The sequence below is a fragment of the Colletotrichum aenigma genome (genome assembly GCF_013390185.1).
Source record: "Colletotrichum aenigma strain Cg56 chromosome Unknown KSG_Cg56_contig02, whole genome shotgun sequence".
In the NCBI taxonomy this organism is placed as follows: domain Eukaryota; kingdom Fungi; phylum Ascomycota; class Sordariomycetes; order Glomerellales; family Glomerellaceae; genus Colletotrichum; species Colletotrichum aenigma.
The window spans coordinates 3405068-3433062 of NW_023500908.1; the positions used below are offsets into that span (position 1 = coordinate 3405068).

Below are 27995 nucleotides of genomic sequence, written 5' to 3' on the forward strand. Positions count from 1 at the left end.
TATATGGTATTGTAGGATGTACAACAGACACCGGCGGGACGGTCGCCAAAAAATTACTGCGCTAGAATGGTCCCTCCAAAACTTTTTTATCGAGCACGGGCCACCCGCTGATAAGATTGTGATGCCTATCGGGGAAAGCCACGCCGTCCAGAGCGTTCGTGCTCCACACCCCAGCTCCGCCCCGCCATCCATCCCTCCTTGCAGCAGTCAGAGGAGACACCGGACGAAGCTCAAGGACGACGCCCAAGGACGACACCCAGGACGACACCCAGGACGACGCCTACATTATACCTACGAATAGCTATATCGGAAAACCTAACCGAAAACCTCCTAACCACATCGAATATCGCCTCACCAGAATTCAACGCCCAAACGCAGACATGGCTGAAGTGGTCTTTGCCAGGCAGTTCCTGGCGACCTTGGAGTCGCGGCCGGCCAAGCTGTCGGCCGATCATGTCGAGGACCCCAAGAACTTCCCTCCTCGCCCTCCTGTAAGTTGCATATATCTATCTGCACGTTGCGCGAGCTAGCTGACTGATGTGTGCAGTACATCCTGCCCAAGATGCCCAAGGCGATGAGCAAGCCCACGAGCCTCGCACCCGGCCAAGAACGATCCGTCACCGTCTCTCTCAAGTCTCTCCGCAACCCGCCTTTGGATATCAAGCTGTCATCTCAATCGCTCAACACGTCGATTCTGGACATCAAGACGCAGGTCGAGTCGCAGTCGCGCATACCCGTGGACAAGATGAAGCTGCTGCACATCAAGAAGCCCGTGCCGGACAGCAAGGTCTTGAAGGACTTGCTCGCGGAGGATCAGTCCACGGTGGAATTCTCGGTCATGGTCATTGGTGGAGCCGCGGCGGTCAAGCCGGCTGAGCCCGCCGCCCCCGTCGCGAACGACCCCGCGCAAGGAGAGATCGGTGAGGCTGCACTGGAGACGGCAGAGTTCTGGGACGATCTCAAGGGCTTCTTGCTGCAAAGACTCAAGGACGAGAAGAAGGCGGAGGAACTGTCGGCGCTGTGGCGCTCAAACTACCAGGCAACAAAATCATGACGTAGCATCACGGAAACGGACTGAAGCATAGATAATGGTCTAATAAAGAAGTGATTCTGTCGTCGGGCAACAACAAGAATGCTCTGCATTCCAGCATGAGATGTTTTCCTATGGCAATGGGTTGGTATGACCAGGCGGGCAGCCAAATCTGGAAATTTACTTGTCACGCCCCAAAAGAAACGCGGAGTGGAAAGCACTCAGACCCAGAAATCGTCAGGGGAGAAGGTAGGCTCTCCATATTCGTCGTAAACTCTCCATGATCGTCGTCAGTCGTCCCGGAAGACTTGCAACCGCCAAAGTGTATGCTCCTTCTCGCGAAAGGAAGGGGGGAATTTGGTAGAAAAGTGGGAAATTTAACCAGCCATGCCCTTGCTGACGGTCTTGAGGATGGAGTCGTACTCGATGTCATCGGCATCGTTGGCCTGGAGCTCGGTCGCAATGCCGGTCAGGGAGCGCTTGAGGGCCTCCTTGGAAGAGGCGTAGATCATCTTGGCCTGCACGGGTGTTAGCGACAAGAGGAATTGATGTAAACCGCGCGACAAGAACTGACCATGACACCGGCATCATCGGGGGACCAGGCAAGGAAGGTGATCTTGTTGCTGTTCTCGGGTTAGCTCCTGATGCTTCTCCAAGACGGTTGGTGCGGGGCTGCATACCGCTCACCCTCGCCAGAGGCAAGGCTGTACTCGAAGTCGTAGACGGCGTAACGGGGGCCCTTGCCAACAGCACCCTGATGCAAAGTTAACATTGGCCTCTAGCTTCATGACGAGAGGTAACGAGGGATTGCATACGCTCTTGGTCTTGGAGGTAGCGTTAATCAGCTTCTCACGGAAGTTCTCCCAGTCCTTATCGGCCGAAGCCTCCTCGACGACGATCTCCTTGTTGTCATCCGACAGCTTGTAGATGATGTACTTGTACTTCTTGGAGAGCTTAAGGTCGTTGTAGGCCGTTATGCACTCCTGCGAGACGGTCGCTCTGGTGGGGGAGTCGGGTTAGCACTGCGGCGGTTCTTCGCGGGAATGGGGATGGAGCCAGCTTGGCCTGCTCCGCCTCGGGTGGGATCGTCATCGAACGAGCGGTGTTCAATCGCCCGTCAAATGTCGTCGGCGCGGGGGGTGAGGCTGTGCGGAAAGGTGAGAACGAACCCGGATTGAGACTGCGCTGGTGGTTAGATTGGTGTCTAGGTAGACGGCTGATCCTTGGAAGCTTTTAGTACTCACCATGATGCTGGTTTATGGCGGGGGTGTGGCTAGGAGAGAAGGCGGGAAAGTGGGCTGAGAGCAGATTAGCAGGAGCAAAAAAAGAGACGGGAAATTGGATATAGGCAATTATTAAAATGATTGCAGAGGGGAGGGAGGAAATGGAAGCCTACATGAGATCAAGTGGTCCGGCCGTGGGGGGGATGCTGCACTTGGGATGGTGGTGGTGGCAGGAAAGGCAACAGCTTGCGTCGGGTTGGTGAGGTATCTTGGACAGAACCGGAGTGAGTTGGGTCACCGTGGAGGGGAAGCGGGCGAGAAAAACACCCGCATGGTGGGGTTGTTGTCCCGGTGAGATTAGAGCACAGCACGTGACACTGCGTCAGCCACAGAGCGTTGACGAATCACCCCCGGGCGGCAGTCAATAGCTGACTTGGTGGGATGGAGCCCAAAAGCAGGGCAATTGAAGCCATGCGCCTCTCTCTCTCTCAGTGTAAGTTAGCTCTGCAGCAGCAGGTTGCCAGATAAAAATCACAATAGCATGATGATGGGTGCCTGCTCCCCGCTGCCCGTGAGCTTGAGGTGGGCGTTTCAATGGCTGCCTCGAGACACCTGTCAGCTCCAGGCCAAAAGAAGCTTTACCGACAACCTAAGTCAACTAAAGTAGTGGCTGTGGGCTGTTCTCATCCACTGTAGAGCACTTACCTAGGTAGCTTCAGGCCCCCCTTATCAGTTGACAGACGTCACCGTGCACTCTTCACAATGCACGAGAATGGATCAATGTCTTTGTTGTCTCGCTTGTCGCTTTGGCTTTGGCTTTGGCTAGCTTGGTTTCTTTAATGAGAGAGCCTTCCTATGTCTGCGCAGCTGTATGTGCAGTGTACTGACTTACTCCTCCTACTGAGGACAACAATGGTAGAAATAAGGACAGACGATAATAGGAGAAGTAATATCAACGATAGAGATGACGACGACAGCAACAAGAGCAGCGGCAACGACGACGACGACTTCGCTCTGGCACAGAAAAAATAAGACCCATGTGTTTTCATCTTTAACTGATTTGGTTTCTTCATGCAACATAACTTGCTAGTGCTATTGTACATACAGATCTCTTCAATCCCCTCGGGGAATCTCTGTAGAAAGGGGTAAAGAGGGGAGATTAGTACAAAGGGCCGCAGTTATCCATCCTTTTTAAATAGTAACACCGTGCCATGCCCCCTTTTTGAGTTTTTAATACAAGACGTGGTCATCATTTACTTTTTTACATCATTCCACCCATGCCGCCCATGCCGCCCATACCTCCCATACCGCCCATGCCACCGGCGGCAGGGCCCTTCTCCTCGGGAGCCTCAACGATGGCGACCTCGGTGGTGCCGAGCAGAGAGGCAACACCGCTGGCGTCAACGAGACCGGTGCGGACGACCTTGAAAGGGTCGAGGATACCGGCAGCAATCATGTCGACGTACTCGCCCTTGGCGCTGTCGAAGCCCTTGTTGAACTCGTTGGCGTACTCGTCGGTGAGCTTACCAACGATAACAGAGCCCTCAAGACCGGCGTTTTCGACGATGCTGCGGGCAGGACGGGTGATGGCGTTCTTGACGATGCTGACACCGAGCTGCTGGTCAAAGTTGGCGGTCTTGACGTCCTTCAGGGCCAGAGCAGAGGCCTTGATGAGGGCGGTACCACCACCAGGCAGGATACCCTCCTCAACGGCGGCGCGGGTAGCGTTCAGGGCATCGACGAAGCGGTCCTTCTTCTCGCCGACCTCGACCTCGGAGGAGCCACCGACCTTGATGACGGCGACACCACCAGAGAGCTTGGCTAGACGCTCCTGGAGCTTCTCCTTCTCGTACTCAGAGGTGGTGGGGTCGTTCATGACACCACGGATCTGCTCGCAGCGCTGAGCAATGGAGTCCTTGCCACCCTCACCGTTCAGGAAGATGGTGTCCTCCTTGGTGATGGTGATGGAGCCAGTGGAGCCGAGCATGTCGGGGGTAGCCTTCTCGAGCTTGATGTCGAGCTCATCGGTGAAGACGGTACCGTTGGTCAGGACAGCCAAGTCACCGAGAATGGACTTGCGGTTGTCACCGAAGCCGGGGGCCTTGACAGCGGCGACTTGGAGCTGGCCGCGGAGCTTGTTGAGAATGCAGACGGCGAGAGCCTCACCCTCGATGTCCTCAGCAATGATGACGAGAGGGCGGCGCATCTGGGTGGAGGCCTCAAGAGCGGGGATGATGTCCTGGACGGCGGAGATCTTCTTCTCGGAGAGGAGGATCAGGGGCTTCTCGAACTCGACCTTCTGGGACTTGGCGTCGGTGATGAAGTAGGGAGAGACGAAACCACGGTCGAAGCGCATACCCTCGGTGACCTCGAGCTCATCAACCAGAGTCTTACCCTCCTTGACGGTGATGACACCCTCCTTGCCGACCTTCTCCATGGCGTTGGCGATCATGCGGCCGAGAGCCTCGTCACCGTTGGCAGAGATAGTGGCGACCTGAGCAATCTCCTCGCTGGTGGTGATATCCCTCTTGTTCTTCTGGAGGTACTCGACGACGGCATCGACGGCGGCCTGGATACCACGGCGCAGGTCCATGGGGTTGCAGCCAGCGGCGACGTTCTTGACGGTCTCGGAGAAGATGGCGCGGGCGAGGACAGTGGCGGTCGTGGTACCGTCACCGGCGGTCTCGTTGGTCTTGGAGGCAACATCCTGGAGGAGTCTGGCACCGAGGTTCTCGAACTTGTCCTTCAAGGTGATGGCCTTGGCGACAGTTACACCGTCTGCACTCACAGTCAGCTTGACGTTCATTCTGTAGCTTCCTCGAGCTGTATCGTACCCTTTGTGATCTTGGGGGAGCCATAGCTGGACTCAATGAGAACGTTACGGCCCTTGGGACCAAGTGTCGTGGCAACGGCCTTGGCCAGAGTCTCAACACCAGCCAGCAGAGAAGCGCGGCCCTCGACACCGAACTTCAGCTCCTACAGGACGAGTCAGTATACCTTGACCAATATCATTGGTACTACTACGAGGCATATAGACGAACCTTGTGGGCAAAGCGAAGCTGTTGGCCCAGGCCGGCACCGGGGCGGGACTTGGTAGCGGCGGAGGAAGCGATGGACGCTCTGGCGCGGGATGTAAGAGCGCGGTGCATCTTGGATCTTATTATGAGGGTATCTAGATAAGAGAAAAAAAATACAGAACTAGGGATTGAATCGTATCGCCGTTTTGAAGCGCAGAGTTTCGCTCACAAGGAGTTCGAGGAGGAGAAAAAGTTCGGTGACGATAGAATTGGAGAAGCTTCCTGTTGCGCCGGCTCCAAAAATTTATCTCGGACGTTCGGCTAAACCAGGCCCCATTGGTGCGCCATGACCAAAACGGACTAGCGCCACCTTGTGCATTTCCACCGTCTTCCAATGGCGTCTGTCCCATTCTCACATCCGCACATGGTATTGTCCCGCGAACAATGCCGATTTATTGACATGGGTTCTCGCTGTTGGTTGGGAATAGCTGCACGGGGTTCGGCAACTCCTTATGAACTCATCGACACTCCGATAGCCTCTTCAAGCTTAACTTGACCGAACACCCTATTTCATCTTGCGGGTCTCTGTCGCATCCAATTGTCACGCATTGTCAGCTGTTTCTTTTCATAGACGTTTATTTACTTCTACCCATTATTGCTCCAACTTTACTGTACTTGAAACGTTGGCGAGTGAGTGCCGTGACGCCCCCCCTCTCGAGATGTCAGCCGCATCGTCATTTGATTGGGAACCTAACCGCAGGTATGTATGGTACAATATACAGCAAGGTACAGATATGGTAAAGGACCAAGCAACCCTAATAGATATAACCCAACAGCAGGTATGTATGGTTCGGTTAGACATGAGCATTGAATAGATAGATACCCATAGATTCTCCTATTTCCCCGACGTGGGCTTCGGACGAATACATAAGAAGAGACAGTCGAGGACCAAGTTTTCGATTCCCATCTCATCAGCGCCATTGTGTCTTTCATCCAGCTTTGCTCAGTTTCTATTTTCGATCCCTTTGCATCGTAGTTGATAGTTCCGAAACACCCTCTTAGCCAGCCAAAATGAAGCTCTCTCTCCTTGCCGTTTTCGCCGCATCCGTCTCTGTTGCGCAGAGCACAATCACTTGGACATTGGACAAGGCAGCAAACCCTACATCCGACCAGATCGAGGCCTACGAGAAAATCGAAGCCACGATGAAAGCCGCCGTCGCCCGGCACGCAAAGCTGGGCACCGCAAGCAAGTCCGTCACGGTCGAATACACGCCGGGCGTGCCGACGGCGGAAGCGGGCGTCAGCGGTGTCCTCAGGTTCGGTTCAGACCGCGCCTTCATGGACGAGCGGACGGCACTCCATGAGATCGCGCACACGCTCGGCGTCGGCCTAAGTACGGCCTTCAACTCTCTGTGCTCTTCCGGCGACTGGAAGACAGCTCTATCTCTGCTGAAGTCCTGGGACGGCGACGACGCCAAGATTAGTTGCGGCGGCCAACACATCTGGCCGTATGGCCTGAACCATGACACCGAATGGAGCGAGACAAACGCGGATCGTCACGTTCAGATTATCTATCAATGCCATGATTGCCAATGGCATGTAAACCTGGGATTTGTTTTTCAGTGCATTGTTTATATTGTAAATATTTGCTGGATGTTCCCATACTGGGCTGCCTCTGCCTTGGCATTGCGGAGGGCCTGCGCGAAGAAGGGCCACTCCTCGGGATGGCTAGAAACCTACACAGCCTCTGCTTAGAGGCCTTCACCAGTAGCTATCGCCCTGATCGCAGTATAGATAGGGCCTCTTAGGGTATTCTTAAGGGCTCTATCTAATGCTACTTTGATAATATACTGCTAATTATGGAAAAATACATAATGAATTTAAAGGTTTTATCTAATATATGGATTATATACTTTTTAGTAATAACTATAGTAATTTCTTTATTAAAAAGTATATTTTATATAAAGTTAATATTCTTATATTCCTTATGTAACATAAATATTATAAGGAATTTACTATAAGTTAATAATAAATAAGAAAAAGAATAGATATAAAGTTTTATATATAATAGAGCGTTTATACTTTTAGTTATAAAAACCTCTTAAGATAACTTCTTTAGTTAAAGAGTTATCTTTTATATAATAGTATTTACTTTACTAAGAGGTTTAGTAAAGCTATCTCTAATTTATAAAAGCTTTAGTAATCTACTTAACTTTAATATAATTAGCTTTACTATACATATTATTATACTATTTAACTTTATAAAATATAGCTAATATTATTACCATTCTACTAGTTTATTTAGCTAATATATATATATATATGTATATATATAACTTTATATAAAGCTTTACTTATTAATAGGAATTTATAAAGTTTCTATATTACTTTCCTTAATTAGTAGAAAGTATAAGTTAAAATACCTATATAATGTTTCTAGAATTATGCCTGCAAATAAGGTGAATTTTGCTGTAGTCTTTTTGCAGGGGGGCTGCGTCATAACTACAAACTCAAATATTTGCTGGATTGGGTTGATGCATGCTTTGCCCCTCTGTGTATATATCTTGGAATATGACTGAAAGCGTTCAATTGGCAATGAAGACATCTGGAGCGGACGAGAATGCAATCTTCCCCCAGGGGACTCGAAGGATGGTGCTCTTTCAAATATACGAAACGCAGATGATTTCAGAATTTTCTACTTGTGGAGACCAACAACTCATCCATGTATTGTGTGCATCATTCACGACGAAAGCAATACTGCGAGATTTCGGAGAGAAGTCAATTGGGCCAATTATCAAGTCATCGTGGGTATCTATTATTCCGCGTATCTCTCAATCCCAGTAAAAACCAAACGCCGTTTTCGTCGTTCCTTCATCACCTAGCCCAACACACTTCCACTGAGCAAGTTTACTTGCCCTTTCCAAAGTCGCCATCATCGTCTTGGATATCTTCGGCCATGTACTTTACCCAATCAGGAACAGGCGGAGGAAGTTCGCTGCCGTTGTTGGCATTTCCAAAGGCCTCGGCCCAGTCAAGATTGGGAACACCAGCCATCGTGCCGGGTTGCGAAGGGAGCTGGTGTGCGCTGGGAAGCTCGGCGTAGCTACTGAAAGGCTGTGAGCCCGCCGCCGTCTCTATGTTGAAGCTATGGTCGGGGGCGATTGGAAATCCCATCTGGGGTCCTCCCATCTGAGGAAATCCTCCCATAGGGGCAAAATCTCCCATGAGAGGGAATCCTCCTAGGGCAGGGTCGATAGACTGCTGGATCGCTCCCTGTTGCCAGTAGTCCTCGAACGACGGGACCGTTGAGGGGTGCTAGCTATCGTCAATAACGGAACTCGAAGTGAGGACAGTTGGCCTACCTGGGTCAGAGCGGAGGCGGCGTCTTCCTCTGTTTCCATCGTGACCGTCTGCTCATCGACGGGAAACTTATCCGGCTCGTCAATGTCCTCGTCCCAGGAGACAGCACGCGGTTCGCCTGTGTCCTTATCCAGGACAACTCCCCGGGTGTCTCGGTTGTCGAACCGTCTGAGGTTTCCTCGTGGGGGCACGACTCGTCCCTCCTCGAGGTGTCGCTTGGGCATCTTTGCGACGTATTGTCTGGCCGCGTTGCCAGTGACGTTGGGCCGGAACCTATGGGCAGCATCGTCCCATGGTAATTCGATGCCCTTCTTTTCGCATTCAAAGGTGAGTGCGAGCAAGAACTTCTCGGCAACCGGCTGACCTGTATCAATCACTGTTAGCTGAAATAACTGAAATGTTTCCGGGGTTGGAGTCTTACGGTTCCACTGCACCAGCTGCCGGCCGGAGTATCGACCATTAGCTTTCTTCTGCTCCTCAGAGGGGAGTTGATGAGTCGCAGGAAGTCTAGGAGGAGGAGGACAACGGTTGGTGGCCTCTTTATCAACAAGTGGGTTCTTCTTCGAGTTGGGGGCAGCTAGAATCTGGATCTTCTCCAAGGCCTTGTTCTGATTCTGCTTATTGCTGGCGTGGTGGTTCTCAACAGCAGAACATGAATTGACCGTGGCCTTCAAGACCGGCTTTCCGGGAGCCATTACTGTAACCAGTAATTATTAGTCCGGAGATTATCACACGTGAGATGAAAGGAGACGTCGCGCAATAAAAGGTGAATTGTTCTCTCACTCATCCAAGCCTGGGTGAGGTGAAAGGCCCTTTTTCGCGTGAGGGTGAAGGCTAGGAGGTGAAAGAAGCATCCCAAAGTCAGATGAAGGTGAGAAAGAAATTGAGAGTACCTGCATGTGGTGTTGAGGCTTGATATGACTGATGAGCTTTCGTATCGCGGTGTTGAAGTTTAGTTCACAAACTTATGTTGTGGTTGATGAATTGAGGAGAAAGTTCGTGATCCCACAGGTGAGTTTTGGGCTTTACGGGTTGGGAAGGAGGAAAATCTCTGTGTTAGGAAGGTGAGAGATGGTAGCTGGGAAGATTTGGGAAGGCATGTTGGGTTTTTGAAGCAGGTGCTTCCTTCGCGACTGCCAGTTTTCCTTTTGTCTCGAGATCAGACGGCCGGTGGAAATTGGGTATGAGCGTTTTTGGGGGAGACTCTTTCCCATTTCGTCTCTCCCCAAAAGCCAGAGATGAGGAATAGTGACGATAGCGCCTAGAGATGACGAGAGACGGTTGCCGGAGACGATGGACGAGGGTCAAGCATACGAAAAGGCGGTAGAGACGGCAGAGAAAGCAGACGGCCTTTTTGAAACTGTTCAAAATTCCAAGAGTTCGAGTCTGTTGAAAAAGCCAGCTGGTCTGCTTTTGGGGGCTTCCGAGAGTCGCTTGTGGTTGATGTCATGCGTAAACCTGGGAGGCGATGTGCCTGGAGACGGCTGTCTGCGAACAAGAAGGAAACAATAGTGGTGGTAGCTGTAGTCAAGATCACATTGCTTGAGAAGCAGGTGTTTATGGCCGGCATCAGGAAGACGAAGAAGTCGACGACACATGCAACGACGTTGCCAAGTGCTGCTCGATCTCCGTCCATCGCTTGTCAGTGAACAAGACCAAAGATTAGCACATAGACATCCCAGGAGCAAGACCAATCTCCCCCAGACATCATGTCTACGTTCCTTCTGCGTATTACGTCCCGGCGATGTCTTTGCGATGTCAAGATGCTCAAGTCTGGCATGGGATGAAATTATTAATCTCGTATCGAGAGGGAAGAGCTGCCAATGATCTACAAAACCAATGTCCTCCCATCATTTCTGTGATCTTTCCAATGTGCGGTGATCAGATGTGTTTTTATCCGACCCAAATCAGCAGAGCTGCCCGCCTGCCCGGACAGCCAAGATAGAAACCCATGCTAATATCCTTTTCCTTCTAACTTTTCCTTCCTTGAAGACTTAAATCTTGATGATCTTTACCATAAACTTCTGAAACCTCGAACCGGATGTTGGCGCGCGCCCCGTCTGTAACCTCTTGCCGTCCTGTTGGCTCATGTCTTGATTTGTTTCCTGGGTGGTTTGATAGTATACTGGAAGAGGAGTGGCGGGTGTCGGTGGGAACTGTGTCGAGGCAGCATTCCTGATGTAGCTGGGTGGCGCTTCTGTGGGTACGTGATGGTGTTGGGGGAAGACATTCTGGTTTGACGCACTGGCGAGTTGCTGTTGAACTGCTGCTTGTGTCGCAGCGGCAATGATGTCGGGTAGGCTTGCCGTCAACTTTTGTAAGTCGGACGTGACTGTGTTCAGAGATGTGTTGAGCATGTTCAGCGAGCCGTCGAACGTGCTGCTTTGAGTTGACAGCATGGTGTTGAGGGTACTGAGTTGTGATGCCATGGCAGTGCTCACCGCATTGGTTGAAGTATTCATTGCTTCTGCCGAGGCTCCAACGGCCTTGCTCATGTTGGTCTGGAGATTGGTTAAGACATCGTTGAGTGTGTTGACTTGAGCACTCATTGAGGCGTTGACGGCGTCATTGAGGTTGGACAGGCCGGTAATTTGAGCATTGATCGAGGTATTGGCAGCATTATTTAGCGATGCCAGGCCGTTGAGCTGAGATGTCATGCCATGCAATTGTGCTGACATTGCGCCATCAAAACCGCTGAGCTGGCTGTCGAAGCGACTCATGTTGCCTTCCATACGCGTTGCGTTCATGCGAAGGGGATTGGCGACGTCAAGCAGCGTCCGCTCGGCGATCTGCATGAACTCCTCCGCGATGGCGTCCAGGTCGGCTTGTGTGGGGTTGCTGATGCCCTTGCGCTGCAGTGCGGCCTGAGTAATCTCCAGCATTCGAGCTTCCTTGTTGATTGATCCCATCCAACTTTGAACTCGGTTGTCCATCTCTTCCAGTTGGGTTGAGCCTCCTTCGGCTTCATCGCGAGTCTTGATGCGACGTGCGATTTCGATCTTGAGTTGGGTGTACTTTTCGGGTGGTGGATAGATGGAAGGGTCACCGCGGACATCTCGAAGACTCATGAGACACTGATAGTCCTCAACGATGGTTTTTGGATCTTGTACGTTGGATGTAGTGTTGGGAAATTCTTCTCTCTTGCGTGCCTGTCTCAATTCGTCGCGCATAGCTCGCAGATGACTTGAAGGATAAGCGGTTTGCCCAACGAAGATATGGTTGGAGAAGCTAGGCATAATGCCAAAGCTAGGGGACGTTAATTTCGGAGATTGCTTTTCCCCATCAGGACCAGTGCCAGGAAAAGACATCTCGGTGTCGACAAACGATGCAGGCGAATCAGGGTTCGAAAAAAGAGTGTTCGTGAAAGTATCAGACCGCGGAGTCGAAGCATCCGATGAGGAATCCCAATCTTGCTCGATGTCCATGCCAGGCGCGCCAGCAGAGTCGTCCATTGCGATTGCAGTGTGTAAAAGCAAAGAAACAGTTTGTCGGAGGGAAGATTGTGTCGTGGGAGTAAGAAGTAGCTGGGATCGCCTCAATCTGCCGAAAATGTCAGTTGCGCGCTCCGGCAGATCAGGATGCAAGATTTGGAGAACCGTAAGGATATGTAGGAGAGGGAGTTTTCCTGCGAAACTCACCAATTGGCCCGTAATTTGGTCTTTTCTGACGCAGAAACGTCGTTCATTAAGTACTTGATTGGAAATGGAGACGAATGGCGGGTTGTAAGTGCGAAGATTGGGGTGTCTCTCGAAGCAACTGTGAGGGAAGAGACCGAGTGGGTTGAGAAGAGAAGAAATTTTCGGAGCTGGCCTGTCGGGGAATTTTTGGCATGTGGGCAGGATATCTGGGGGAGGAAAGTCGCCTGTGAGTGGTGGCACCAGGTCTGATGGGAAGGGTAAGTGAATGTGAAAGTCCAGAGCGAAGGTTTGGGCCAGCTTGTCGGTCAGATGGTGTGAAAAAAAAAACCAGCTAGCGCGGATGCGGATGCGGATGAAATAGATTCTTTTCGGGGGGAGGAGGGAAGGAAGGTGAATTGGGACTGCACTTGCTTCACATCGGTCTGACGTCACCCTTTGCAAAGACACTTTTGTCCTGGAAGCTTTGGGACTTGAGGAACAGCTGGCTTTCAAAATTTTCGGTGGGATATTTGATATGACAGTTGAGGTTTGGCATAGGATGACTCCTGATTGTTGGGTCAATTCCTTCCTCCTGGAGGTACTTGTAGACACCACTACCAGCCTTTTTCTACTTCATGAACCTTGTATTACCCCCATTATATCACTTGCATTGTTCCGTCTTTGGTTTATATCAATGGCGCTTTGTCGACCCATAGAATCAGTGTCACCCTCAAAGCAGCAGCCTCTTACACAAGCCCATGTGATGTAGTCTAAATTAGCATCGCCAGCCTTTAGGACAAGACGCCGGCCACTTCCCTGCTCCCCCGCAGCTAAGATCTGCCCCACCTGCCCGATCTAGCGGCTGTCACCAGACTTTCCGCCTGGGCCAGTCGGGCATGTGAGAGATCACATGCTCACAGGGAAGTATAGTGACCTATATATTAATAGTTTCTAGCCTGAAGGTTAGTAATATATTATAGTGAGGTGGTAGGAGTACTATTATAACTTATACTTCCCTTTTTGAATAGAAATCTTTAAATTAAAACGAAAGGTTTTTTATTTATCTCTAGTTATATTTATAAAGCTTTAGTTTCTATTTTTATATTTTTATACTAATTATTATATTATTAGTATTTATAATAAAATTAAAACTATAAAAGAGAAAGATTTAAAATTTAGATTTTAATTTATATTTATTTTAAAAGTATTTATTAATAAAATATTTTTGCTTAAGTTTTCTATTAATATTTATAAAATAATTATTTATAGATTTAACTAAATGCTATTATATAGTTGTAATAATTAGTTAAAGTAATTAATAGAAGTTTATATCTTCTTATATATATAAAGTTTTTAAAGCTATAATTAATTTAATATTATTATATTCTATTAATATTTTCTTATAAAAATAGTAAATCTACTCATTTTAATGCTTTTTTAATATTTATAAATTTACTTTGAAGTCTATTAAATTAATTAAAAACTCTTAATATTATATTTAATAATATTTACTTATTATAATAAAGTTTATAACTTTTTATTAATTAAATTTTTGTATAAACTTATTAATAGTTAATTTATATTAATTTTTAAAAAGTAATATAATTTCTTTATAAATATAAAATAGCTGTTATACTAAAAAGTAAGTTAATTTAGTTTTAATATGATAATTATTAAATTTAAATTTAAATAGTTATATTTTATTAACTTCTATTATAAAGTAATTAAGAATTATAATAAACAGCTTTTTAAAATATTAAAAATTAATTATTAGCAAACTAACTTTAATAGTCTGAAATTAAACTATAGACTTTAAAGTTAAATTAAACTATGCATTTTTAAGTTATATTAAATACTTTAAATTATAACTTTAAAAATATAGTTATTATAATAAAATATAAAAAAAGAAATTCTATACGTTTTTCTCTTATATATTTTATAGACATAAACTTAATTACTAAATTTATAAGAGAAAGCTTATAGTAGTTATTAAAGTCTTTAAAGAATTAAAATTTAGTTATTAAAAAGTATTTAAATATTAAAACTTTAAAATCTTTTAATATAAATACAAAGTAGTAAAATAATATTTCTACTATTTTAAACTAAAAGAAGCTATAATATAACTACTAAAAATAATATATTTTAAATAGAAGAATAATTTGCTTCTATTTATTTTAAATGAATATAGAATTTAGAAAAAACTTTTTATAATTAAACTATAAACTAAACTATATAAATATATTTTAATTATTAAGTTCTTTTTAATAAGAGAATATAAATTATAACTTAATATATTATATAGATTTAACTTAATAAAAATAGAAGCTATAAATAGATATTTTAAAGAAAATCTTTAAAAAGATAATATAATTTATTAGTTAGCTAAATATTTTCTTTTTACGTTTATAGTAATATTTAGTATTTCTTAACTATAATATATTAAATTAACTATTAGTTATTATTATTAGAATCTCTTAATAATTTAATATTTTTAGAATAAGCTTATATATTATAACTAGTTTTACTATATATATTATAGGATCTCTAAGTTAGCTAAGCTCTCTTTTATAGACCTCTCTTTTTATTCTCTTAAGGTGCTAGATATTTTCCTTTTTATTTCCTTTTAAGCAAAACCTAAATTTCCTCTATACTAAATGCCCTTTTAAAAAAAACCTACGTTCTTTTAGCCGTCTAGCGCTTACTAAATACTATATTTATATCTTTAAAAGTATAAAACTAATTAGTTAAAAGAGTAATAAAGTATATTATTACCTATATACATTTTAATAATTATTTAACTATAGTAATACTTAGTATTTATAAACTTCTTTAATAATTAGAGATCTAATTTTTAATAAGATTAAACTATAAAACAGTTTATTATAAGTTAAAAGGCGTTTATAACTACTAAAATAGTAATCTTAAAAGGTTAGCTATAAGAGGTATAAACGTTTATAAATATATATTAAACTTTTTAATAATATACTTCAGGTTCTATAGTGAAATTTTAGCGCTCTAAAAAGTAGCTTAAATATTTTCTTTATAAAAAACTTTATTATAGGCTTAATAGAAAGTAATAAAGAACTTTAACTTAATAATATAGTTTATAAAAGCTTTAATAAAGAAGTTATTTTTATTACTCTATATATATTTAAAAGCAAATAAAAGGTGATGTCTCATAGCTATAATAGATATAATAAGTATATAGATATACTAATAGTTATAATATTATTCTATTTATAGTAGTTATTAAATTTAGCTAATAAATAGCCCTTATAGCTATTAATAATAAGTATCTAATAGACACCTTTTAGTTAGTTCTTAGTATATTTATTAAAGTATTTAATTTAGTTAAAACCTATCTAATTATCTGTCTATCTATTAGCGGTAGGTTTAGTAACCTAGTCGCTAGGAAAACCTGATTACGTAGTCCAACTAGCAAGGTGATATGATATGCGCCTTTGACAATCACGAACGGAGGGATGCACCAGCCGCTCGAATTGATACATTCAATGACTGTAGCCCATTCACGATTGCCAGGCTGGACAGACTTTGCTTTGCCGCGTCGATCAGCGCGTGTTACCACTATTGACGCGGTGATTATGCCCATTATGAAGCCAGTTTCGTCGAAATTGTATAGGTCCCCCTCTTAGATGCCATACTAAGCCATCATATTGCGTAATAGCGCAAACGACTTTGATATAACCTCAAGGTCTTCTTGAAGAGCCCTTTGATAATCGTATGGACGATTAAACTTGGTTTTCAGAGCAGGCTGCGAGTCCACAAACCACCTGGCCCATCGCTTGCTAACAGGCTCGCCATTACGCGCTCGCAGCAGGAGAGTAGCCATATCTTCCACACTGGCGAGGCGTAAAGGAAATCCTCTAGAATCCTGTTTAATAACGTATTGGAGAAGTGTTTTTCTTCGATCGGATTGAGTTTATGTTGTTGGGGTTGAGTTTGTTCACGTCGCGGTTAGTTGTTTATTCTATCGGCTAAAGTGCTCTTTGGGATACCGTAGGTCTCTGCAGCACGCGAAATGCTTAACTTACTACCTGCAGCGCGTGTCGATCAGATCGCTTTAATCGTGAGAATGACTCTGTCTTCTTAGGTGTAGATTAGCATTATAGTTGTTGAGATTTTACGCGTTAAAGGTTAAAGTGGTTTAGATATAAGTGTGTTTAGAAAAAAACGTCTGGCTGACTGGTCCAGCCTGCTAACTGATAAACTATGTTATTACTATTAGCTATACTTTTAATATATTTGCTTTTTTCTAACTAATTAATATTTAAGCTTTAAGCTACTTTAGCTATCTTAAAGAAGCTTATAAAGTAACTATAAGCTTTAAGATTATTATTAATAGCTCTAACTATATCTATATTAATCTTAAAGCTATGTAACTTTAATATAATATCTTTATTAACTATAGTTTTAAATAGATATTTCTAAATAAATTTAAAAATAGTTATTTTATTAATATAAATAAGTTTAATATACTTAAAGTTTTTAAAAATTTTAACTTTAGTTTTATAAATTAAATTATTTAGCTTAGCTTTAACATAGTTCATCAGTCAGCCAGCTGGACCAGTCAGCTGGACGTTTTTTTCTAAACACTCTTACGTCTAAATCACTTAAACCTTTAACGCATAAAATCTCAACAACCATAATGCTAATCTACACCTAAGAAGATAAAGTCATTCTCACGATTAAAGCGATCTGATCGACACGCGCTGCAGGTAGTAAGTTAAGCATTTCGCGTGCTGCAGAGACCTACGGTATCCCAAAGAGCACTTTAGCCGATAGAATAAACAACTAACCGCGACGTGAACAAACTCAACCCCAACAACATAAACTCAATCCGATCGAAGAAAAACACTTCTCCGATACGTTATTAAATAGGATTCCAGAGGGTTTCTTTTCCGCCTCAGCAGTGTGGAAGATATAGCTAATCTCCTGCTGTAAGCCTATAATAGCAAGCTTGTTAGTAAGCAATAGGCTAAGCGGTCTGTAGACTTATAGCTTACTCTAAAAACTAAGTTTAATTATCTATATAATTATTAAAAGGTTTTTTAAGAAGATCCTAAGGTTATATTAAAGTAGTTTATACTATTATGCAACATAATAGCTGAATATAGCATCTAAGAGGGGGACCTATATAATTTTGATAAAACTAGCTTTATAATAAGCATAATCGCTATATTAATAGTGGTTATATATGCTAATTAATATAGCAAAATAAAGTCTGTCCAGCTTAATGACTATAAATAAGCTATAGTTATTAAATATATTAATTTAGGTAGGTAGTATATCCCTCTATTTATAATCATTAAGGGTGTATATCACCTTATTGGTTAGACTATAGAATCAGGTTTTCTAAGCAACTAGGTGATCAAACCTATTACTAATAGATAGATAGATAATCAGATAGGTTTTAACTAGATTAAATATTTTTAATAAATATACTAAGAACTAAATAAAAGGTGTCTATTAGATACTTATTATTAATAGCTATAAGAGCTATTTATTAGCTAAATTTAATAATTACTATAAGCAGAATAATATTATAACTATTAGTATACCTATATATTTATTATATCTACTATAGCTATTAGATATTACCCTTTATTCACCTTTAAAACGCATATATAATAATAAAATCAACTAATTCATCAGAGCCTCTATAAATCATATCACTAAGTCTGAGTTCTTTATTACCTTCCACTAAGCCCACAACAAAGTTTTTAATAAGGAAAATATTAGGTCTGCTTTCTAAGGCGTTAGAATTTCACTATAGGACCTAGACCATATTATCAAAAAGCTTAATATATATTTACAGACGCCTACACCTCCTATAGCTAACCTTTTAACACCTCTACCTTAGCAGTCACAAACGCCCTCTAACTTATAATAAACTATCTTATAGTTTAACTTTATTAAAAGTTATATCTCTACTTATTAAGAAAGCTTATTAACACTAATTATTACTGTAGTTAAGTAATTATTAAAGGGTGCATAAGTAATAGCATACTTAATCACTATTTTGACTAATTAGCTTTATACCCTTAAAGATGCAAATATAGCACTTACTAAGCGTTAGAGGGCTAAAAGAACGTAGGTCCAGCTTAGATGGGCACTTATTATAGAGGAATCTCAGGTTTTACTTAAAAGGAAACAAAAAGGGAAACGTCCAGCACCTCAAGAGGACGACGAGGGGGGTCCATCAAAGAGAGCCCAGCCAGCTTAGAGACGCTGTGGTATGTGTGGTGAGACTAGGCATAACGCGCAAACCTGTTCCAAAGATGTCGAACCCTCAGGAGATTCTGATAGCGACAACTAATAGTTGATTTAATGCGTTATGGTTGAGAAATACTAGATGTTGTTGTGTACGTGGGAAAAAAACGTCTGGCTGACTGGTCCGGCCGGCTGACTGATGAACTGTTATTTAATTTATATCTATATATATATATATAAAGAGAGAGAAGAACTTTATAGTTATTATATATATATAAAGATATAAAGAATAAAATTAAAGTTTAAAGCTTTATTTAAATAGTTAAGTTTTTATACTTATAGTTATAATAACTTTTCTAGTAATAATAGTAAAAAGTTATATTATTAAGTTTATACTTTTAAGTACAAGTTTAAACTATTAATAAATGGTTATATTCTAAATAACGCTGTTATAAATTATAGTATTATAAGAAATATTTTAATTAGTATATTTTACTATCTAACTATTTACTTTTTTCTACTAAAGCTAGAGATAAATTAAGTTAAGTATTAATAACTAAACATAATATAAGATTTAGTATTAAATGAACTATAATATCTATTAATATAAATTAAATATAAATTAAATAAAGTTACTTATATAGATAAATATTTATAATATAAAAAGTTATTTCTTTTATAATATTACTCTATTTATAATAATATATTATATATAAGTATATATATTATACTTTGAAATAGTTTTAGATTTAATTTAAATATTTAAACTACTTATATTTATTTTTAATAAAATATATTTAATCTATAAGATATTAATTTAATATTTTCTATTTATTATAAAAAGTAACATACTTTTCTACGTTTTATACTAAATATCTTAAAATATATTAATTATATACTTTTTAAAAAAGTATAAAGTTTAATATAATTAAAGTTATTAATTCATACTTTTTTACTTATAATATTAACTTTCTATTTTTAAACCTTTATTTAGTTAAAAAAGTTACATATATTTTAACTTTATAAAGTTTATATAAATAAACTATTGTATTTCTACTTTTTTAATATATAATATAAAGTTAAAACTATAGTATATTTAGCTTAAAAATATTAGTTAAAAAGCTTAATTATATTAATTATATAATATACTTATATTTGAGTATTTATTTTATATTTGAAGTTACATATAGTTAAACTTAAAGAAAAAGTGATTCTATAATTAAATAGAAATTAATACTTTTCAAATTATAGGGGTTTTAGTAAGGGCAAACGTAAATAAGTGCAGTATACCTATATAATGCACTGTTTACAGCTACGCATATTATAAGTAAGTTCAGTGGGATAAACTCAAGTCACAAAAACGGGGGAAAAGCACTGAAGTCAAGCTTGAATATTTCCTATCCTTCGTAGTGTCTCCAGGCCTAAGTCCGGTGCCCATCCTCCTGCCAAGTAATTAGAATCTCGACATCAAACCAAGGCCACCTTCGTCAAATTACCAGGTTTCGCTTTTGCAGACAATTCAGTTAGCTTCATCTTCCGGGAAGACGAGGGGGAAGACTTACACGTCTTAACCAAACGAGCCACATCCCTATCTCCATGTGTGCACGTATCTTGCCATTTTCGCAATGACGTATCCAGCATCATGAATCCCCAAACATGGTGTCAAATTGGTGCCTGAGGTAGGTTAAACTTGGAATTGGTCGTCACCGGCGGCAGCATCTGTATCGAAGAGTCGGTGTTAGTATCGCTCGCGACAGAAACGAACTGGGGACCTCGGCATTCGGCGGTGTCGTGGACGGGGCAACCAGCCGCCTTCTCTACCACGTATAGAAGTTGCAAGTCGTCGTCATCGCGATCGCGGCCTCGGGGGTTTTCGTAGTACGAACCGGTAGCGGCGGAAGCGGAGTGGGGCTCCTCCTTCTTGACCTTGAACTCCTCCTGGTCCTCCTCATCATCTTCGTCGTTGTAAGACGAGACAGCGGGGTGCGAGGCAGCAAGCTTGGCGCGCTTGGTATTGGTGCTGGGCGAAGCCGTGGCAGCGGTGCGCTTTCCCGCAGACTTGGTCTTCGGGGTTGCCTTAGCGGCGCTCTTGGCGGGGGTCTTCGGGGTTCCTCCGGTAGGAGTCTGGGCAGGAGACGCGGTGCCAGCAGGTCCGGGCTTGGCCAGATCGCTAACCTTCATGCCATGCTGCTGAAGGAGGCGAGAGAATCGCTTGGCACTGGAGGTTGCTGTCAGTCTCTGAAAGCATGGTAATACTGGAAAGCTACTTACGCTGCACCCTTGGAGGCGATGTTGCACTCAATGGCAACAGCCTCAAAATCAACCTGTGGTGGTTAGTTTGTGTGCTCCTTCAGGTTTGCAGGTCTCTTACTTTTCCGTTGTTGGAAAAGCGGATACAGTTCACGAGGAACTTCACCTGGCCCTCAGCATCCGTGCCGACAGGAGTAGACATGATGAAGGATATGGATGATGGATGATTGGGTGACTCGGTGTTTGTGTCCTCGGCTGGAAGTAGAGTAGAGCTGCCGAATGCGTTAGTGTGAGCGTGCGCCTGTTTGGCAGAAGTTGAGATGCGGTAGAAGGCGACCTTGATCCGACGGTATGGAGGAATTCGAGTGAGGTATGAGAAAATTTCAAGTACGTGGGAGCAGGGCAGAGCAAGGCAGTTGCGGGGTGGGCTCAGAACGCAAGTGAGACCAACCAGGCAGGGGGGAAAGAGAAGGCGGCGGACAGTGTTTGGATAATTCAGGCGACCAGAAACAGCCTGTTTTGGGCAGGAGACTCTGTGCGAGAAAAGGCAGGATGTCGACCGCAGACCTTAGAGAATTTTCCAACCACTGAAACCAAAGTAGGATGAAAATGAGAAATCAAATTGCCAAGAAGCTAAATGTCGGATTGATTAGAGTTGAGGCTAGAAAAAATATTTACTTACGATTGTTTTGTTAGACTGGTCCAGGTGTAGATGCTGTTGGAGGTGTTTGCTTTGAAATCCGCCAGTTGGAGAAGCCTGCTCAGAAATAAAAGTGGCGAGACGTTTCGCTCCAAGTTCAGGAAAGTAGTATAGATCACAGTCTCTGACTTGTCAGGCAGGCTCTTCCTTCCCTCTCAGTAGTGCTGAGAAGGTGCGTCTGTTGCCTGTGTTTAGCCTCGTAAGTCGCCAGTCTGACCATGGCATACCAGCACAAGCATTCAGTCCAAACCATATCAGCAACACTGCACAGAGGGACCAGATTATTTAAGAATCCAAGCCTAACATGGGCGCGCTGCAGCTTCAAATGTTAAAGGGGAGGACAAGACATACCCACTGAAAGAGCTTGCCATCCCTTACTAGCCCTGCACTCAGTTTTGCAAGAGGATGAACAAAAGATGAGGAAGAAAATGCATTAATTTCGTCAAGCACCCTAGGAAAGCAAATGGTAACTACTGCCAAAGGATACCTGGGCTTTCATGTGAAAGACTGCATTTGGACAGCCTGGTTCTTTCCAGAACACACTATGTTCAGCCTAGAGAGAGAACTGGCTGATGATTCTGTTCAAGGGAGAATGTCAACACCCACAAATGAAACAAATATCACGAAATTTCTGAAGTTTAAAGCAAGAGCAGACCACTCTGTTCATTTTCCTAGCTAGCTGCCAAAAGTCTGATTTGATCCTGCTCAATTTTTGTTATCCACCATCTGAGTAGGAATCCCTTGCATATTGCCCTCCGTGTTACGAGAAAGTATCGTGATGAGCCGCAGAGTACCATTCTACTCGCTATCGCTGCCGTTAACATTCTTCAGGAACTCATCTTGGGCGGCGCTCTTGCCATCGGAGTCGGACTCGAGCTTGGAGGAGATGTCCTCATCTCCATCGGACTCAATGTCCTTCTTGGTCTAGAAACATTTCTGATCAGTATCATCCGGTGGGGTGAGAAGTGACAGCTGATTCGACATACCTTCTTACGGGCGATGCCCTTCTTCTGAGGGGTAGCCTTCTTAGCTACCCTGCCACTGTTCTTGGGGGCCAGGGGACCCTTGGCAGGGGAGCCGCCGCCGCCGCCCGCACCAGCCGCGCTGGTGCCCCAGTTGTGGCGCTTGCCCAGGACGCGGAAGCGCTCCTTGGCCGACTTAGCCGTCATTCCCAAGTCAGTGGCGACTTTGTCCCAGTCGATGTCAGGACGAGAGTTCATGTGGTCGAACATTGCCTTCAGGAAGCGGGTCTCGGTCTCGCTGAGAGCGGTGCCGCTGCCCTCGGCGTCACCATTCTTCTTGGGAGGCATATTGCGTTCTGGTCTGACGCTGTATAAGTCTGGATCCAAGGATGAATAAAAATAGCTGACATCAAAGCTTACTTGTGTGGATGGTGTATTGCTGTTGGTAATAAAAGTTAGAGGACTGTTGGTTGTGAACTCAAAACCAGATCTGGAGATGGGTAGGAAAGAAGAAAGTTTTGTAAGGCTGAGGAAGATTCAGAAGTTTTAAATAGCCAGGCTTGCTGAGGTAGCTTGCTCTCGAGGCGGGCACCATGGATAGCTCTCGCCTTGTGAAGGAAAGTTCTCTGCTATTGGGGAAGTTGCCCTCTTCTTGCTTGAAACTGAACAAGGCGAGAGCAACACGGCAATAGAGACAACTGGATGGGATCAAATCTTGACTGCCGAAGCCTGAGGTTTCCTGAGCCAGTTCAGAGCCAGAATCAGCGAGGGAAGTACGGCACGTTCGAGAAGCTGGGTCTGAACTGGAAACGGCTGAAGAAACGGAATGAATCAGCTTCAGGTGTCCTTGCAGCCAAGACGATGTCTTATGGTAGCAGCTTGAATTTTCTCGGAAAGTTGAATGATGCCAGCCCCGATTCGAGGCAGGAGGTTTCCGTTGAACAAAAGATGACGTAGCAAAGAGCTTGATTTCGAAGAAGAAAAAGCGAACTCATCAATGATTTGAAGCATGCTGAAAATTGGAAATAGAGGATTGTCACATTTGTGATGCTCAGAGGTTATATTGGCTCTCAGCTTGATGTATGACGCTATTTTTGCAAGCCCCAGTCCATACTTTCCTCCGGTCTCTATCCCTCGTAGACAGCCATGTGATCACGAAGCAACTCTAGTTCTCATCTTCACCATCCATCTTAATGGCGCTCTTGGTGTCCAGGCCGTCCTCGGCGTCGTCGTCATCCTCGGTCTTGACCGCCGCCTTGCCCTTGCCCTTACGGCCCTTGGTGCCGACGCGGCCGCCAGTCTTGGCAATCTTGGCAGGAGACTCCTCCTCAGCAGTGGAATTTCCCTTCCTCTTCTTGATAGGACTGCCAACAATCGAGTTGAGCTCGTACTTCTTGCGGATCTGCGTAACGATATTAGCATATGACCACTGAAGAACACAAATTCAAAGGAACTAACCTGAGCGACGGTGGCGTTCTTGAACCCCGCAGCGGCAGCAAAGGCATCCCAGTTGATATTGGGCTTCTCCGTCATGTGGCGGAAGAGGTTGATCATGAAGTTAGTGTCGCCGGGGGGGGGGGCTCCTTGGGAGTGGAAGCAGCGGAAGAGGACTTCTCAGCCATGATGATGGATACTTTTTTTCGGAGACCGGTCAGTGGATGAAAATATGAGGAAGCATGGGCAAATGGCGTAGGTATCTGGTAAGTTGTGTTGTGTTATGTATGTTGTTGTTGTTGTTGTTGCAATAATGCTTGCTGTGATGTTATTGGGAAAGAGTTGGAAATTTTGGACGGGATGGTGGAGAAAAGAGAGAGCAGTTGAGTTTGGGTGGAGGAACGGGATTAAATAGGCAGCAGATCCAAGAGTTTGGGCAAGGCCGAAGAGAGGAGAGGCAGGCGCGACAACCTAGGTAACCAGAAACCAGGTTAAGAAGACCCAATCTGCGAAATAGATCCCCTAATGTTCATGTGGTCTCGCTACCGTCGTCTTCGTTGTTGCCGTCCGCTGTCCCCTTCCGCTATCGTCGTCCGCTATCGTCGTCTATCGTAAGGCTCTTCAGGAGTGTTCTGAGGTACCAGCACTTTTTCAAGTAGGAACATCCGGTGTTTTCTATACCTGAAAGGGAAAAAAGGGAGATCGGTTGCCTTGAACCTTCTTTTGTTGAGGGGGCGGGATGCCTCGGGGCACACTGGCAGCGAGACTGTGAAGAACGAGGGCAGTGGAGCGTGTAAGTCAATGTCTGAAGCAGCAGGCCTCACCTTATGAGCTGTCACGCAAGCTGCACAGTCCACGACTTGGAGGGGAAGAAAAACAAAGCATATGAACATATGAATCGTCATGTTTGTTGAAAAGTTCTAAAGCGCCCTACTCTGGGGCATACATTCTAATCAAACCAGACGCCTTCCAGGGTTGCGTAACATCATTAGTACAACTGGCAATCCAAAGGGGGGAGCGGAGTGACCAGCACGAGATAACAGAAGAAAGCAAATGACGGCAGTCTTTTCCAACCTTTTCCAACCTGAAGCCGACATGTATAGATATCCCACCCGCCCGTGCCTTATTACAGTCTATTAGGAGTGAAACTGAGCATCCCAGTGCTCGTTCTTGATGTTCATGTGCTCAGGCATCAGGTTTGCCAACGTTGGTGACCCGTGGAGATCGGTGGTATGCCCCTGGCCATGCTGATGATCACACATGGCGCCCATGCCGAAACCTTCAAGATCGTATGCGGCGTCAAACGCCGAGTAAATGGGACTTGACCCCCAAGAGTTGTGCTCGTGCTCGTGGTGATGTTGGTCTTGCTCGTGGGTGCAAGGCATAATCGACGGAATGTCGAACGTAGGGTGGGCTCCCATAATGTTAGCAGAGGGGCTGAACTGCAGATTTTGAGGTGCTGAAAACATGTCGTCGCTGCAGGGTGTGAGAAGTCGAGGTTGGAAAGTTGGTTGACACTCAGGGGCAGTAGGTGATGCCATGGATGCTGGTGTGAACTGTTGTCTGTAGGGAGGTTGGTTGTGCTCCTGCTTGACCTTAACGGGCGACCTCGCGCGGGCTTCTGACTCTGCTGTCCCGGGTTCTGGCTTCACTCGGTCGTTGTCGTCGTCCTCTTCCTTTTTCGGCTTCGGCTCCTTCTTCGACTTAGTAACTCGGTTCTTGTTCACGGCGGCGCGGTTACGCTTCTGAGGCTCGAGGCCTAGCATCGCGGAACGGAAGCGGGAGTATCTCATGCGAGCAGCATGGCCGTTGGTGATGGGCTGTGCCAGAATCGGATCATGGGCGACGGCATTCCAGTCAATCTGGATGGGTGATGAGCCACAGGCTGATGATGACATGATATGGGTGTAGTAGCACTTACATCCTTCAAGTTCTTCTGTTTCAAGATGGCGAAGAGAAACCTTGTCATCTGGTTGTCTGTGTTGGAGGACATGTTGGAAGAAGTACTGGTGGCTTGCCGCCCTTATCTGATCATGCCACAGAAGGGTGAGGTCGAGTTTGGGTGTAGTGAGCTGGAGGAAGAGGGCCAATTTGAAGTGCACAGCAATGATTGCCGAGGCTTTCGGGAGACTCAGTCAACCAGCACACAACAGGCAAGTGTGGAGTTGGGTTGAAGGAAATGAGTCACTGTGAAGATCGGTGAGGCGATACCGAAGAGATATATGGCACCCAAGTCAGCAGGTTGCGTTTTGTAAATGGTGCAACCACTGGGGGCGAGATCACTCACTCGCTGGTGTGGGTGGTCAAGGAAGATGAGGCGGACAAAAGAGGCAGACAAGGAGGCATTCGACAACTGTCAGCCAAACAACCCCGGGGGCATCAACGGTAGTTATAGGTGCTTTGGAGGGTGTGGCCTTGGGACTATGGGGCTAAAGGGGATGGATGGATATGCATGTCGGCTTGATGCTGCGCTGGGGACCGAAGACGATGGATGGAGCCAGCGGCGATGGATAGCGGAGCTGTAGAGAGAGTAGTTGGAATTTTAGCAGTACAGTATGAGGAAAAAGAAAGACGAGAGCATGCTTTCAGGGAGGACGCCGCGCGCGCTTGGGCCGACATTTTATTGAGCTGCCAGTGGCAAACCCGCCTTGAGACACAAGGAAATCAAAATAGTCCCTTGTTGCCTGGAGTTACGGCAGGCTTTGACAGCGAGCATCTTTTTTTTTTCTGGGGTGTGACGTTTGTGGAGGGGGGTGGTGTGGTGCAGGCTCAGATGCAAGAGCATGGCACCCATGGGTGGTGAGGTTTGATGGGCGACGCAGTGTGTGGATGAGAGGACGATGTGGTGGAGGGGTGGGAGGGGAGCTGGATGGATGGTGGTGGTGGAAGTGGTGAAAGTGGTGTCGCGGGGGCCGTGTAATCGCGTAAAGTGGTTTTCCCTCGCCATTCCTCTTTTGCCGCAGCCACCCCTGCACGCAGCCGACGATGGAGCACACTTGACTTTCCCCGACGAATGAAGGTTTGAGCGAAGGGCCAGGAATTGCGAGGCATCCGACTAGCGCACCCACTGACATGCAAGTACTATCGGCCATTTGCACTCGCAGGCAGAATTGACTCGTCAATTGAGCTGCGCAGCTCTGGCGATGCTGGGGTCACTCTGGGCCGGTCAGGAAAGGCCGTGATGCAAGATCCAGGAACGCCCGCGGACCACTTGGAAACGCAACAGGGATCTAAATGGGATGAGACACACGAGTGGTAAGGGTGTGTGACTCATACTTTGAGTAAGGTAAGATGGATACATTAGCTGAGAAATGGAGGGGGTTGGGCCCATTGGCTGCGTCCATGTTGCAGCTTCAATTTGGCACTATTCATTGGCGGCCCTCCCGGATCGAGTCGTCAAACAAGAAAAAGCTGGACCGCACCATGTGTGGTCGACGAACGCTTGTTACGACGCATGATGCCTGCCGATGCCTGGTTCTCGGCATGTTTGGTTTGGTTGTCGCACCTGGGTGTTGTGCTAGGAACCGACTGGCTAGATTGTTGAGGCTTGCGTTGACGGACTGATGCGATGCAAGATGCGGCGAATATTTGCAAACAAAGTTCGAGCCTCGAGGGCCGACTCAGAGCCCCCTAGATTCGCTCGTCGATCAATCACTTGCTCCCAATTCCGGGCTCGTGTTTGATCGGGTTGGATGTCGGGTACTGGCGGTGGGAAGAAGCATCGGAAGAGGGGTCAATCGAGATATTGGTAGAGCTTGACAATTGACGACTGAATTGACCATTTGGCGAGTAAAAGCAACTTCAAGACCGCGAGAAATTGTACAAAAATCGATTGATGCACATTGAACCCGTTTAAATGGCGTAACAGGTCTCTTCGGGCTTCCGCGTTGCCATGGCGAGGCGCGATGAAGTTGGAGGGCATGAGATGAAGTGGTCGGGCGACGCGTTTCCGTGAACCTGGGGCGACGCACTGTGGCACTACACTGTAAGCCAATGTCGCGAGATTTCACGCTACCACGTGATGTGGAGCGATACGTTCCCGTTGCTGCCTGAGAGTTGCCTGGCGTGCCGACAGGGTGGTGGTCGGCTGCAGCACCGCCAGTACGACTTTGGAAGCTGTTTGAGGTCCAAGTTCTCCACGCCGAGCCCAGACGCCGGGAGCTGCAGCACC

General features: G+C 45.1%; 9 protein-coding genes across 9 annotated transcripts; 2 read left to right on the forward strand and 7 right to left on the reverse strand.

The window, feature by feature from the left end:
- Positions 1–380: 380 nt before the first annotated feature.
- CGCA056_v002969 (uncharacterized protein) lies at positions 381–1054 on the forward strand (the record flags this gene model as incomplete). Its single annotated transcript, XM_037318226.1, has 2 exons — positions 381–491; positions 548–1054. 2 exons carry the CDS (start codon positions 381–383, stop codon positions 1052–1054), a joined length of 618 nt encoding a protein of 205 aa, XP_037183259.1.
- A 353-nt stretch (positions 1055–1407) lies between these two features.
- Positions 1408–2277, reverse strand: COF1 (Cofilin; the record flags this gene model as incomplete). Its single annotated transcript, XM_037318227.1, has 6 exons — positions 1408–1548; positions 1605–1653; positions 1711–1784; positions 1846–2029; positions 2200–2210; positions 2275–2277. The coding sequence occupies 6 exons, from the start codon at positions 2275–2277 to the stop codon at positions 1408–1410; spliced, it is 462 nt and encodes a 153-aa protein (XP_037184186.1).
- A 1237-nt stretch (positions 2278–3514) lies between these two features.
- Positions 3515–5402, reverse strand: hsp60 (Heat shock protein 60; the record flags this gene model as incomplete). The annotated part of the gene is made up of 3 exons (XM_037318228.1): positions 3515–5031; positions 5088–5229; positions 5295–5402. 3 exons carry the CDS (start codon positions 5400–5402, stop codon positions 3515–3517), a joined length of 1767 nt encoding a protein of 588 aa, XP_037184185.1.
- Positions 5403–6341: 939 nt separating this feature from the next.
- On the forward strand, positions 6342–7025 carry CGCA056_v002972 (uncharacterized protein; the record flags this gene model as incomplete). The annotated part of the gene is made up of 1 exon (XM_037318229.1): positions 6342–7025. The coding sequence occupies one exon, from the start codon at positions 6342–6344 to the stop codon at positions 7023–7025; it is 684 nt and encodes a 227-aa protein (XP_037184188.1).
- Positions 7026–8177: 1152 nt separating this feature from the next.
- Positions 8178–9325, reverse strand: CGCA056_v002973 (uncharacterized protein; the record flags this gene model as incomplete). The annotated part of the gene is made up of 3 exons (XM_037318230.1): positions 8178–8585; positions 8633–8994; positions 9052–9325. 3 exons carry the CDS (start codon positions 9323–9325, stop codon positions 8178–8180), a joined length of 1044 nt encoding a protein of 347 aa, XP_037184187.1.
- A 1299-nt stretch (positions 9326–10624) lies between these two features.
- Positions 10625–12082, reverse strand: CGCA056_v002974 (uncharacterized protein; the record flags this gene model as incomplete). The annotated part of the gene is made up of 1 exon (XM_037318231.1): positions 10625–12082. The coding sequence occupies one exon, from the start codon at positions 12080–12082 to the stop codon at positions 10625–10627; it is 1458 nt and encodes a 485-aa protein (XP_037184182.1).
- Positions 12083–20140: 8058 nt separating this feature from the next.
- On the reverse strand, positions 20141–20930 carry CGCA056_v002975 (uncharacterized protein; the record flags this gene model as incomplete). Its single annotated transcript, XM_037318232.1, has 3 exons — positions 20141–20696; positions 20750–20802; positions 20850–20930. The coding sequence occupies 3 exons, from the start codon at positions 20928–20930 to the stop codon at positions 20141–20143; spliced, it is 690 nt and encodes a 229-aa protein (XP_037184181.1).
- A 1296-nt stretch (positions 20931–22226) lies between these two features.
- Positions 22227–22738, reverse strand: CGCA056_v002976 (uncharacterized protein; the record flags this gene model as incomplete). The annotated part of the gene is made up of 2 exons (XM_037318233.1): positions 22227–22352; positions 22415–22738. 2 exons carry the CDS (start codon positions 22736–22738, stop codon positions 22227–22229), a joined length of 450 nt encoding a protein of 149 aa, XP_037184184.1.
- A 2222-nt stretch (positions 22739–24960) lies between these two features.
- On the reverse strand, positions 24961–25817 carry CGCA056_v002977 (uncharacterized protein; the record flags this gene model as incomplete). Its single annotated transcript, XM_037318234.1, has 2 exons — positions 24961–25686; positions 25746–25817. 2 exons carry the CDS (start codon positions 25815–25817, stop codon positions 24961–24963), a joined length of 798 nt encoding a protein of 265 aa, XP_037184183.1.
- Between the last annotated feature and the right edge of the window lie 2178 nt (positions 25818–27995).